At 53.6% G+C, this 12,083-nt stretch overlaps 2 protein-coding genes across 2 annotated transcripts; one reads left to right on the top strand and one right to left on the bottom strand.

The window, feature by feature from the left end:
• Positions 1–15: 15 nt before the first annotated feature.
• On the bottom strand, positions 16–6,276 carry Mus81 (MUS81 structure-specific endonuclease subunit). Its single transcript, XM_075973127.1, has 17 exons — positions 6,233–6,276; positions 5,911–6,106; positions 5,693–5,822; positions 4,848–4,933; positions 4,335–4,433; positions 4,130–4,198; positions 3,694–3,779; positions 3,140–3,280; positions 2,910–3,005; positions 2,691–2,812; positions 2,514–2,611; positions 1,607–1,723; positions 1,425–1,520; positions 1,127–1,255; positions 947–1,050; positions 594–677; positions 16–518 (listed from the first exon to the last, which is right to left on the bottom strand). The coding sequence occupies exons 2-17, from the start codon at positions 6,043–6,045 to the stop codon at positions 452–454; spliced, it is 1,659 nt and encodes a 552-aa protein (XP_075829242.1). The 5' UTR covers positions 6,046–6,106; positions 6,233–6,276; the 3' UTR covers positions 16–451.
• Positions 6,277–6,438: 162 nt separating this feature from the next.
• Cfl1 (cofilin 1) lies at positions 6,439–11,545 on the top strand. Its single transcript, XM_075973156.1, has 4 exons — positions 6,439–8,241; positions 10,146–10,453; positions 10,667–10,743; positions 10,897–11,545. The coding sequence occupies exons 1-4, from the start codon at positions 8,239–8,241 to the stop codon at positions 11,007–11,009; spliced, it is 501 nt and encodes a 166-aa protein (XP_075829271.1). The 5' UTR covers positions 6,439–8,238; the 3' UTR covers positions 11,010–11,545.
• Positions 11,546–12,083: the final 538 nt, after the last annotated feature.

Here is a 12,083-nt window from a genome sequence, read left to right on the forward strand (position 1 = left end):
AAGAGCTTGCCTTAAAAAAAAAAAAAAAGGAACCATATGGGCCAGGTATAGTGCTCCACACCTTTAATTCCAGGACCAGGAAGGTGGGCCTAGGAAGACTGGGAATTCTAGGCCAGCATGGGTTACACAGCATGTTCTAGGCCAAGCTGGGTTTCAGGAGTGGGTGGAGAAACACTGTACAAGGCTGCAGATCATTGCTGTGCGGAAGAGAAATTGCCTGGCATGCACAAGGCTATGGGTTCCACCACCAACACTACAAAACAAAAGCCACTGGATCACAAGGTGTAGTCTGCCCGTTCCTGCATATTTCATAAGGACCTTGGCATTGCTTCCTTAACTCCTAAGACCACAAATGTTCAGATTTTGATTATAGCCCAAAGAATCCTAGTTAAAGGGCTGGCTAGCCTTGGTAGAAGTGAAGATGGCTCTGGGATGTGTCTCCAGGTGGAGCTCAAGTCAGAGGGCAGTGGCTGCAGTATAGCTGGTACAGGGTCCTGCTCAGAGCAGGTCCCAGATTTCTGTAAGAGAATCAGAAGGTTGGCCTGGTGCCTCGGGCCACCCAGTCTTCTCCCCAGGCTGTGTCTCACCCTTACCTCTGCAGACGCCCACACTTGATAGTGCTCAACAGCATCTCCTGCTCCTTAGGGGTGGCACAGGCGTCATAGGCAGCCAGGAGACTGGGGGTGGGACATGCAGTGGCTGGTTATGTGGGCCAGTATCATGACAGCTAAGGCAGGCGGGTTCAGCCTAGAGGAGTCTGGACACTGCATGTTTCCTGATCCTGGCAATAGAGGCCCTCCTCCATCCTGTCTGCCCTCCTTCCTGGGAAACACTGGGACAGAACCTTCCAAGGCTCCCACACAGAGCCAAGCTCTCTCTCCAGAAGCACTGCTTAAGTTGAACACACAGGAAGGGTAGAGGAACCCAGTGGCTCTCTGGGGTGTACCTGGCTGGTGTGCTGTATCGATCCACCAGGGCTGCTGCCTTCTCCCCACTTAGTCCACGCACCTGCATCAGCTGCCGGGCAAATACTTCTCGTACAGACTGGGCCTGGGATTGGGACAGGCCTCGATCAGGGGTGGTCTAGGACCAGGCCACTTAACCATAGGCAAGGCAAGGGTAGTACCTTGTTCTTGACAGCTTCTGCATTGAAGTCATTGAAAGTGAGGAGTGAGCAGAGAGGGTCTGTGGAAGGCCTTGCTCCTGATTCAGCATCCCCTGGGGTTTCCCAGGGGCGGCTACGTAGGGTGTGGCCCTAGTAGAAGAGGGGACTGAGGCTAGGGTAGGCTTTAGGAGTTAACCCCCAGCTATTCCTTTCCCAGGCCTCAGTGGGAAACCTGAGTAACCAGGATCTCACCCACTTTTCCTTGCTTGGGCAGCAACCACCAGGTGAGGGCCCAGTGCTGAAAGAGGCATCTGCTCACCTGATACAGTCTTTCTAGGCCCTTTGTCAGAAGGGCCAGGTAGCCAGCTGACTCCTTAATATCCATCGTGCGCTTCACAAAGAAGCCATCAATGACCTGGAAAAGAGGACCCAAGGGAGGTGGCTCCAGGTCTAATCCATGGAGTACAAAATCTGCCAGCCTCGCCCTGTCCTCCAGCTCACCTGGGTGTTTGTGACAGCCTGTAGCAATGTACTCTCAGGAAGGCTGAGGTTGTGGACAGACCCATGTTCCTCCACCAAGTATACTCGGTGCCCCAGGCCACAGCGCTTCAGGCGGAACTGGGAAGGCAGGCAAAAGCAGGGTAGGTCAGGCCCAAATGCCTACATGTCTGGGCCAACCATATATCACATTAAGATTGCAAGGAAATGGGAATGGAGAGATGGCTTAGAGGTTAAGAGCACTGGCTGCTCTTCCAGAGGACCTGAGTTCAATTCCCAGCAACCATATGGTAGCTAACAACTGTCTGTAACTCCAGTTCTAAGGGATCCGACACCCTTGCATAGACATATATACAATCAAAACACTAACGCCCATAAAATAAGTAAATCTTTAAAAAGAAAAAACACTGACTATTCTAGAGGACCTAGGTTTAATTCCCAGCACCCACGTGGCAGCTCACAACTGTCTGTAACTATTAAGCTCTGACACACAGATTTAACAACACACTTCATTTAGTTATATACATATTTATATATATGATTTCAAGGAGACCCTGATCCTACAGTCTTATCTCTACTGGCTCCTCTTCTGTCTCAGAGGAGCAAACCGGCTCTTGCTATGACTCCTGTAGGAGAGTCCTGAACCTCTGGACATTACATATTCTCCAGGCCTCCTGCGGCCTATTACTGACCTCTGTGACCCTATGGTGAGCGCACTGCCAAGACTTGGGCATAGCTTCTGCATTTCCAATGCTATGAGATCTCTAGGGTTAGGCACTCAAGGGGTCTTTACGTTTCTCAGGCCAGCCTAGATAACTGTGGGTTCCTACTTGCACCTTCATGGCTTAAAAGGGACTCAGAACAGGTGTGACTGGAGGCCTCTGAAGCGAGGCGTTTGCAGGCTAAGCACCTTCTGCTCTCGAAAGCGGCCGTCGATGATGCTGCTGCACAGGTCATCCAGCCGCTTGCGTTCCACAATGTGGTCCAAGACTAACTCCTCAGGTCTCGCTGTCAAGGAGTCAAAGAGTCTTAATGTCTTCCTCTGACCCCCCAGGCCAGCCTCCAATGCCTGCCCGTGACCTTTTACCTGGGTCTCTGGGCCTGGTCTCCTGTGCTATCCACACAAAGTCCCCAACATGCAGCTTGCGTACTGTGTGGGGCACATGCAGCCGCTGTAACTCTCGGAGCATTTCTGGCCTGTGTCCTGCCCTAATATTTCAAGAGAGAGGGCCAAGGCGAGTGTGAGCCAGCACTCACCGCCCTCCACATCCTCCAGGTGTTCTCGCGGCCGCCCCACTTCACTCACCCTCTGGTTTCCCCAGTGTCCACACACAACAGCACTCTGTACTCGCCAGGCCTCAGCTCCAGTGGCGGCTGCTGGACGCCACCTTCACTGGCGCCACTGTAAGGAAGTGGGGGCTTACATAAGGCCAGAACCCTTAGTGCCAGGGTGGTCCCCACAACTCACGGGGACTACTGCGGCTCATCAGTTACAGGTCCCTGAGATATGGTCCTCCATTTCTCCCTCCTCCTTACAGTGCTGACAAAGTGGCCGCTGGGCCTGCTGACTCCTCTTCTTGGGGCTCCTCTGGCATAATGCCAGTGTTCGGCGTGCTCAGGCCTTCTGCCTTGGCCAGCCTTTGGGCCAGCTCCAGGCCCTCTGGGGTCAGTGCATACCTGGGGGGTGGAGGATACAATTTTACCTTTATACCTGGCAAGCTCTGCTGATCCAAGTTAGGTGAGCATTACCCTCCTTGGTACCCCACCTCCTGTTCCATCCCTCAGACCAGCTATCCTCAGGACCTCCCGATCGCTGCCTCAGCTTTGCAATGCATGTCCTACAGCTCCTCCCTATTTTCACTCAGAACCATACTTCTCCCCCTAGAATATTCTGGAATCTTTTTTTTTTTTTTTTGATTTTTAAGACAGGGTTTCTCGGTAGCTTTTTGGTTCCTGTCCTGGAACTAGCTCTTGTAGACCAGGCTGGCCTCAAACTCACAGAGATCCGCCTGCCTCTGCCTCCCGAGTGCTGGGATTAAAGGATTAAAGGTGTGTGCCTGCCTCTTGTGCCCCCTGCAGCTTGCCCGTACCTGGATGGCCGATGTGTTCTGAGGATCAAGTTCCTGTGGAGGAGGCCTCGGAGGGCAGGCCATGGTTTTGAACTTCCAGGAACTACCTGTGAAAAGGAAAGGAGATGGGCTAGAGGGATGGCTCAGAGGTTAGCTCTTCCAGAGGACCCTGGTTCAATTCCTAGCACCCATGTGACAGCTCACAACTATGTGTAACTGCAGTTCCAGGGCTGCCGACACCCTTGCACAGACACGCATGCATAGCAAATAAAAATTAAAAATAAAAAAAAGAAAAGGAAAGGAGACCCTCAGAGAGGCCCTAGTACTCCCAAGCCTAAACATCCTCTGTCACTAGCCGTGTTCCATAATTGGATCAGATTTCATACCAAGGCTGCCTGTCAGGCAGGCAGGAAGACTGTAGTGGGCTCTATCTGCCCACTGTCAGCTGGATGCTCACCCTGGGGGCTTTCTGGGCACATTTCTGCAGCAGCTCCTCCTTGGTCAGGAAGCTGTGACCATCAGGATTCTGAAACCATGGTAGACATGAGGGTAGGTTCAGGGCCAGGGCTCCTCAACCTGCTAAGGAGTGGCCAGCATGAACAGTGCCCAGGACTTCTGTGGGTCTGCCTCACCCCACGTAACTGCCTTTTGGAGACACTTACCAGGTGCTCCTTGTAGAGTTGCAGCAGGACAGCCCGGGCACCCGAGTTCTGTGCTGGCCAATAGCCCCCGGCGCTTCCTGCTTGAGGCTGGGTGGGAACCTGAGACAGACAATGGGGCTCAGAATTCAAATGCCTGCCAGTGTCCACTGAGGTTTCAGCAGGCTACGTGGGCCTGGGAGGGAGATATGCTACGAAGCCCTGTAAATATGGACTGTGACATGGCTGGAGCAGGGGCAAGGTTGGGGGTATATGCCAGGCCTAGCCTCCGGCTACAGCTACTGGGGAACAAGGACATGGTAGAAGTCCCCCAACTTTCTGGACTAGGTCTCTCAGCAGCTTCGTTTGGAACCTCACCTACAGCTATCTCAGTAACCTACTCAGGAGTTAATGGAGTGCCGCTTAGCGAGGGTAAGAGGCTGTCCCAGGCCAGCCTAAATCCGGAAGAGCCGGACACAGGGCTGTTAAACCCCTCAAACCTCCCCTTTAGCTTTCCATTCCCTTCCCAGTCCTCACTGGCGGGGGAGAGTCCTGGCCTTGAGCAGGTGGCCCTTCACTGGCTTGATTCTTCTCTCCAGCTGGTAGGCTGGGGGCATGGTCACCTGCAGAGAACAGAAGTCAGTCCTGCACCCAATTTGGATGCCAGGAAGAGCCTGGATGCTTCTGCTCACTTTGTGAATTTTGGTGTCATATTTAAAAAACATTTTTTTAAAAATATTTATTTATTTATTATGTATACAATATTCTGTCTGTGTGTATGCCTGCAGGCCAGAAGAGGGCACCAGACCCCATTACAGATGGTTGTGAGCCACCATGTGGTTGCTGGGAATTGAACTCAGGACCTTTGGAAGAGCAGGCAATGCTCTTAACCTCTGAGCCATCTCTCCAGCCCCTAAAAAACATTTTTTTTATGGTACGTATAGGAGTGTTTGGTCAGTGCATGTCTGAGCATCACTGACATGCAATGCCAGAAGAGGCCAGAAGAGAGGGGGCTGGATCCTCTGGGTGTCATTGGGTGATGTCCTGGTTGGCCTCGAACACATAAGATTCTCCTGCCTCTTCCTCCTCTGAGTGTTGGGACTAAAAACATGCATCACCATGCCCCACCCCTTGTCATTTTTGAAACATTCTCAAGTAGTTCAGGCTACCCTTGAATTCCTGATCCTGTTACCTCCACCTCCTAAATGCTGGGATTACAGGCATATTTCATTGGCTAGCTTCGTACATGGGAACTATGAGGCTAAAGAGCGTCAATCAGTAGCCCTGGGTCCAACAGCAACCACACTGAGAGTGGGGAATCTGAAGCCAAGGTAGACACAGCCTGCATCCGGGAAATTTAGGGATCACCCTGAGGCGCTCACCGCCTGATGCTAGGTGCTGCTTCAGCCGCTCGTCCAGCATTCGGCAGAGCCTGTCTCCGAAATGCTGAAGGATCTTGGCTTCCTTCCCGCTGCGCAGAGGTAGCGGGTACCGTCGGAGAGAGCGCAGAGCCTGGGAAGGGTGAGGGAGAAAGGAACTAATCACGCTCGGATACAAGGATCATCTGGGTCCTGCTCCAGAAGACCCAGCTGGGACTCACCTTTTGAAACACAAAGCGCGTGTGGCGCCCTCTGCTGGCTGCCTCATCCCGCCACTCAGTCAGCCAACGAACGAAGAGTGGGTTCGGGCAAACCGGCAGCGGGCGCTTCCGGCCCAATCGGACCGGTGCGGCCATCAGATCTAGACTGGCTCTTTTGGAATTTCCAAAATACCATGAGATTGGGACCCCGACAGTTCTGCAATTGGTATAGGAACACCCGATTGAGAGTAGGACCTCTCTAACCCAGCAGGGCACTGGCTCAAGGAACCCTCTCCCTCCCCTATATTACACAGTAAGAGGCCGGAGAGAGTTAGGTCCGTACCTCCTTTCCCATCGCCCCCCCCCCTCGCACCAGCCCTTTGGATAGGCCCCACCCAGGCTATGGAGCTTTGGCCCGCCCCTTCCTCTCACCCCGAAATTCGAGAGTAGCATCATTTTGTACTAACAATTAAAAAGACGGACAGCGCCCCCTGTGACCGGGAGGGCTGGCTCGGGAGGCACGTAGGAGCCTGAACTTGGCTTGCTTCAAGGTCTCAAAAGGCGATTTCAGGAGAGGCCGGAAAACGAGGGCTTGAGAAGAGTGGGGGAGAGGGTCGGACGCAAGTGCAAGAATATCTGTGGGAGAGACATCTATGAAGGGATGCAAGGGACGAACTAAAAGTAAGGCAGGAGTAGCAGAAAGATCTCGAAATGCGAGGGTGCAAAGTCGGGGATGCACACAGAAGGCTCAGGCTAAAGGAACGGCGAGGGCGTGTGTCGGTGTGAGGTGCAAGCTGGCAGGTGTGGAAGTCGAATGTAGGCACATGGTTGGCGCCTTCGCTCTTGCGGCTCACTGCAAGCGGAGGAGCCCCAGGGAGGTTTAAGGTGGGCACTGTGCGAGGGGACGGACAGCTCGGGTTGGGGCACACAACGATCAATACGATCAGGGATTGGAACAACCCACGCTCTCCAGCTGTCATGCCGGAAGTCGTCGGCCGCCGCACGGACAGACCCTCTTCTCAGTCTAGCTTTCCGCGCCCTCGGCCTTCCTCAGGCAGCCTTATAAGGAGCCTGAAGCTGGCGCTCGGGCTGGGCACGCCCCCTGGAGTCTCATTCCCTAATAAGGACATCTAGGGCAACCCGCGGCCGGGGGCGGAAGAAGCGCGTCTCCAGGGTAACTGCGTGGCCCCACCCCCCCGTTGCTCTGGGAAACCGCGAGGCTCGTAAAAGGTGGAGCTAGCTTTTTCTTTAGGCGGGGCGCTTGGGCGAGGGGGTCAAGCTTTGGCCTCCACCTGGAGCTCAGCGGCTCAACCCTTAAGTGCTGGGGGAGGCTTCTGACTACAACCCCCGTCATGCCTCACTCCCCGGGTTGCTCCTCACACCTTTTATTCGGCTTACGGGGAGGTCAAGGGACACAGTTTCTTTCGCCTCTAACTTGCTCGCGATCTTGTCCTCTTTTCCTGCAGAGTGTGAGACCATGATCATTGTTCGAGGTCAAAGAAATGTTCCTGGAGTTCGCACCCCAGTTTATTTTAAGCTCTTGCTCTCAGATTGTCTCAGTTTTTGTGTCAAAATAACCATAAACCTACCAACTCGAGAGCTAAGTTCAAATAAGTATTCCTTTTCTCATCGCCTGGAAAAGGAAATGTAAAGAAGTCTTTAATACACCCTTCCCCCATGAATTACGTTTGATCCGAGAATTTGCCAACTGTCTTTAACAAAACCAAAGCTCTCAAGCTTTTTATTGTAACATTTTCAGTTTGTTAAAATCCTATTCTTTTGTTGAAATTTCATACGACCTCTTAGAAGTCACAGTGACTTTCCACATGGAGGGACACTTTAGGGAAGCAAGTCTACTGGCTTGAAGACACCGTTGTACTTGGCGATCCAAGCGGATTCCAAGCCAGTGATTCAGAAAAGTCTTGATCATCAGGAACCATAAGGAACCAAAAATCACTTCATTTGGGAATAAATAGAGACTCAGGTCAGAATTATTTTCAGGTCATCTTATCAAGCGATGGGCCTCTGCTCAGCTAAGAGCGTTTCCTGGTCCATCACACCAATGGGCTCACTCCCCGTGCAACAGCCCCGCCTCTCGGCCTCGCCTACTCCCCCGCGCCTCAGGCTCCGGAACCCGGGAGCGGCTTACTCCCCTTCGGTGCAAAATACTGGGACTTCATTTCCCGTCGGCCCGCGCGGCGAGCGCCGGAAGCTCGCCCCGCCCCTCATTGTGCGGCTCCTACTAAACGGAAGGGGCCGGGAGAGGCCGCGTTCAGTCGGATCCCGGTAGCAGCTGCGGCGGCTTAGTTCTTCTGTAGCTCTCCCCGTCTCCCTTTCGCTTCCGGAAACATGGTGAGCACTAGGCCACTGTGCCCGAGGGTGGCGGTTTCGTGATCAGTGGCTTGCGCGCCGGGTGGGGTGGGGGCGGCAGAGAAGCGTTCTCAGTATCCCCTCCCCCAGCGCCCCGAGCGAGACTAAGGGTCTTGCCATGAAGGGCAGGCCGCGCGTGCGCGCCCGTGGGCGCTGGGAAGGGCCGATTCGGACGTCGCTCGCGCGCCCCCTGGCTCCTTTCCCTACCCCCATTCCGCTCGCGCGCCCGCACGGACACTGGCCGTGGGGGAGGGGGCCAGTGTGCAGAGCCTCGGGCAACGCTCGCCGGTTCTCGATGGCGCGCTGGACCAGGGCACGCGGCATCCAAACCTTGCCCCGGGGCCGCTAGGGAAAAGCGCGCGCGAGTCGGCGCGCGCCCCACCCAAGGGCTGTTCCTTTCCTCGCATCACCCTCCCTCTGCTGATGGGTTTGTCTCCACAGCAGGTGGCAGGGATGCCGCCGTCTGGGAGGGGCGGGGGCAACTGGCCGGAGGGCGGGGGGATGCTAGGGTTGAGGCACTGGCTCCTGAGACCAGGACCTTGCACCGCCAGTAGAGCGGGTCCTATTAAGGCTTTAGCCCCTGTTCTAGAAAGAGCGATTACACAGCCTTCTCTGTTCACTCTACTTCGGACTAGGGCTGGAACGGCGCTGTACAGCAGCGCGTGCGCACAGATCTGGGCCCTGCCATCCCGGCCTCTGCGTTGAACGAGCTAGGCCTTTGACTGTGCCGGATGGGGCCGAGGGTGGAGCCGCGTTTAGGGAAGTGACCCAGGCGGGTACCGCCCGGAAGCCACCCAGCTCTCATGTTCAGCCTGAGGGCCTGGAAAACTGATGCTTGTGTGAATGGCCCGTGCTACTTCTTAAAGCTGACTGCCCTACGCCTATTCCTAAAAGCGATCTTTAGGCTTTGAGACATCGTAGGTCCTACCGTTTCTGGGATACGAGTGTCTCTTGGGGAGGCCCTGCGCCCAAACCAATCTCCTTTCCCCGCCTACTCCGGAAGCGGGTGAATCACGTGGCTAGCTTCCTCTGCAGTTCCATGGTTGGGGTGTTGGTTACACATTTCTGATTGGGTCGTCCCCCCAGGGCCATACAAAGTAGAAAGTTTTGACGATTTAATTAATTAATAGCGTGACCTATTAATTGGTCAGTGATCTTTAGGACTCTAAACCACTCTTGGATGGTAGGGAGTTGTCCAGCAGGGCCCTAATTAGGGGCTGTAATTCTCGTGTCTGGGAGCTCTTGGTAGGGCAGTGTCGTTTATGCCATGGCTGCGTTGAAGGCTCTGGGGACTTAAATGAACTGATGAGCAGCTGTTGTCTTTGTGAAGTTCTGATCCCCTCTTCCCTGAAGATGAGTCTATGGCCCAAGTGCTCGGTCTTCCTTTTGTATCTAAGTCAGCATTTTAATCTAGCGGCAGAGTGGTGTCAACCTAATCAGTAGCTTTCAAATTCTTTGCATTTGCCCTTCACAACCCAGAAGTTCTCAATGGTTTTTGTTTTCTTTAGGGTTTTTTTGTTTGTTTGGTTTTTTTTTTTTTTTGAGACAGAGTTTCTCTGTGTCACTCTGAATGTCCTGGAACTCAGGAAAGACATGTTCCGCCACCCCTGGCTATGTTTCTTTTTAACAAATGCTGTTTCTAACCTTTAATGCCAGTGTTGAACTAGATAATTGATTTTCTCACTTGCAGGGAGTTTGTCCCAACTAGTCCTTAGGTGATGGATTTGCGGGGGGTGGCAGCACCATCTTGTGTCTGCAGGGACATTACTAGCTCTGTGGGGCTGAGAGCTAGCTCTCTTGGTGTTCTGACCGAGGTTTCCTGTAACTGGAGAGAATACCCCAGAATCTTTTCCCTCACAAGGTGTATTATTTGGCTCGTCCTTCAGGCCTCTGGTGTGGCTGTCTCTGATGGTGTCATCAAGGTGTTCAATGACATGAAAGTGCGCAAGTCTTCGACGCCAGAAGAAGTGAAGAAACGTAAGAAGGCGGTGCTTTTCTGCCTGAGTGAGGACAAGAAGAACATCATCCTGGAGGAGGGCAAGGAGATCCTGGTAGGAGATGTGGGGCAGACTGTGGACGATCCCTACACCACCTTTGTCAAGATGCTGCCAGACAAGGACTGCCGCTATGCTCTCTACGATGCCACCTATGAGACCAAGGAGAGCAAGAAGGAGGACCTGGTGTTCATCTTCTGGTGAGCTCATTATCCAAGCTCTCTTGCCTGCCACCTCTTCCCTCTCTTAGAGCTTAGCAGAAATCATCCTAGGTTTGGGGTCAGGGCTGTAACAAAACTAATGAGGAACGTGGGGGTGGGGAAACGCACTGTTGAGCACCGTAGGGGTACTTTTATTCTTGAGTCATCCGTTGTCTAGGGGAGGCTGCAGCAGTTTCCTTGTTTTGTCTTCAGGGCCCCTGAGAGTGCACCCCTTAAGAGCAAAATGATCTACGCCAGCTCCAAGGATGCCATCAAGAAGAAGCTGACAGGTAAGGGTTCCTTCTTCGTATGCCCTCTGTGTTGTCATGACTGCTGTGGGGAATGGATGACAACAACGGGGTCCTCCATTCTGCCTGCTGGGTGGCACCTTCCTGCTCTGAGGGCTGCTTCCCAGTCTTCCGCTCACTGTTCTTTCTCCGTAGGAATCAAGCATGAATTACAAGCAAACTGCTACGAGGAGGTCAAGGACCGCTGCACCCTGGCAGAGAAACTAGGTGGCAGTGCCGTCATCTCCCTGGAGGGCAAGCCTTTGTGAGCCACCTCCAGCCCCCTGCCTGGAGCATCTAGCAGCCCCAGACCTGCTCATGGGTGTTGCAGGCTGCCCCTTTCCTGCCAGACCTGAGGGGCTGGGGGGATCCCAGCAGGGGGAGGGTAATCCCTTCACCCCAGTTGCCAAATGTCCCCCCCACCCCCTGGACCGTCCTTCTCCCTCCACCCTGACGGTTCTGGCCTTCCCAAACTGCTTTTGATCTTCTGATTCCTCTTGGGTTGAAGCAGACCAAGTCCCTTCCCAGGCACCCAGTTTGGGGGGAGCCTGACCTATTTTTTTTTTTTTTAACGACACCCTACTCCTTATCCCCCCATCCCATGCTGCCAACTTCTAACCACAATAGTGACTCTGTGCTTGTCTGTTTAGTTCTGTGTGTAAATGAAATGTGGAAATGACCCTCCCTTGCCAGCTGGTTGCCCTCCCCTTCCCCTTGTTCTCAGCCACTCATGAAAGCAGGACCAGTAAGGGACCTTCAATTTAAAAAAAACAAAAAACCAATAAAAAGGCTAATTAACAAGGTGGCTTTTCAGGTTTGAGATCTGGGGGACCCTGTGTTGGGGGATGGTAAGTGTTTCTCCTGTGCTGCACCCCTAGCTCGGACCTCAGTGATTGAGCCTCCTTTTTGAGGTGAGGTGCCACAGTTGGTGGCGCCCAGGAGGTTGGGTTCAGAGTGTCACACCTAAAACTCACTGGATCTTCATAGTGGACAGTGACGTGCACTGAGCCGCTTTCCACCTATGGGTTAAATACAGTTCACTCGGGTGGCCTATTGAACTGTTTTCTTTTGAAGATTCTGTTAGATCTTTGCCTTTCCATACCCTGAGGTGACTGGCTTACCCTAGTGCCAGGATCAGTGGTGCTGTGAGCAGCAAAGTTGAGCCTTTGGCCTACTGTACCTATGGCTGGAGTCCATTCAGGGTGGGTCAGCCAGGTGGAGCCCAGGACTTCAGACCCAGGTGTCTGGAGCCCCACCTCCTCCTGTTACCAGAGCTAAAGCTTTGAGTGTTCTGCTGGCATTTCTGGACTCCAGCCTGAGCCAAGGACTGAAACTGCTCTATG

The sequence above is a fragment of the Microtus pennsylvanicus genome, chromosome 5 (assembly GCF_037038515.1).
Source record: "Microtus pennsylvanicus isolate mMicPen1 chromosome 5, mMicPen1.hap1, whole genome shotgun sequence".
Classification (NCBI taxonomy): domain Eukaryota; kingdom Metazoa; phylum Chordata; class Mammalia; order Rodentia; family Cricetidae; genus Microtus; species Microtus pennsylvanicus.

Bases quoted from the DNA above. Each gene is read 5' to 3' on its own strand.
- Mus81 (XM_075973127.1), bottom strand. From the start codon at position 6,045: ATGGCCGCACCGGTCCGATTGGGCCGGAAGCGCCCGCTGCCGGTTTGC. The intron at 1,521-1,606 runs GTGAGCTGGAGG...CCTCTTTTCCAG, and splicing joins AGGCTGTCACAAACACCCAG to GTCATTGATGGCTTCTTTGT. The intron at 678-946 runs GTACACCCCAGA...TCCCACCCCCAG, and splicing joins CGATACAGCACACCAGCCAG to TCTCCTGGCTGCCTATGACG.
- Cfl1 (XM_075973156.1), top strand. The intron at 10,454-10,666 runs GTGAGCTCATTA...TTTTGTCTTCAG, and splicing joins GACCTGGTGTTCATCTTCTG to GGCCCCTGAGAGTGCACCCC. The intron at 10,744-10,896 runs GTAAGGGTTCCT...CTTTCTCCGTAG, and splicing joins CATCAAGAAGAAGCTGACAG to GAATCAAGCATGAATTACAA.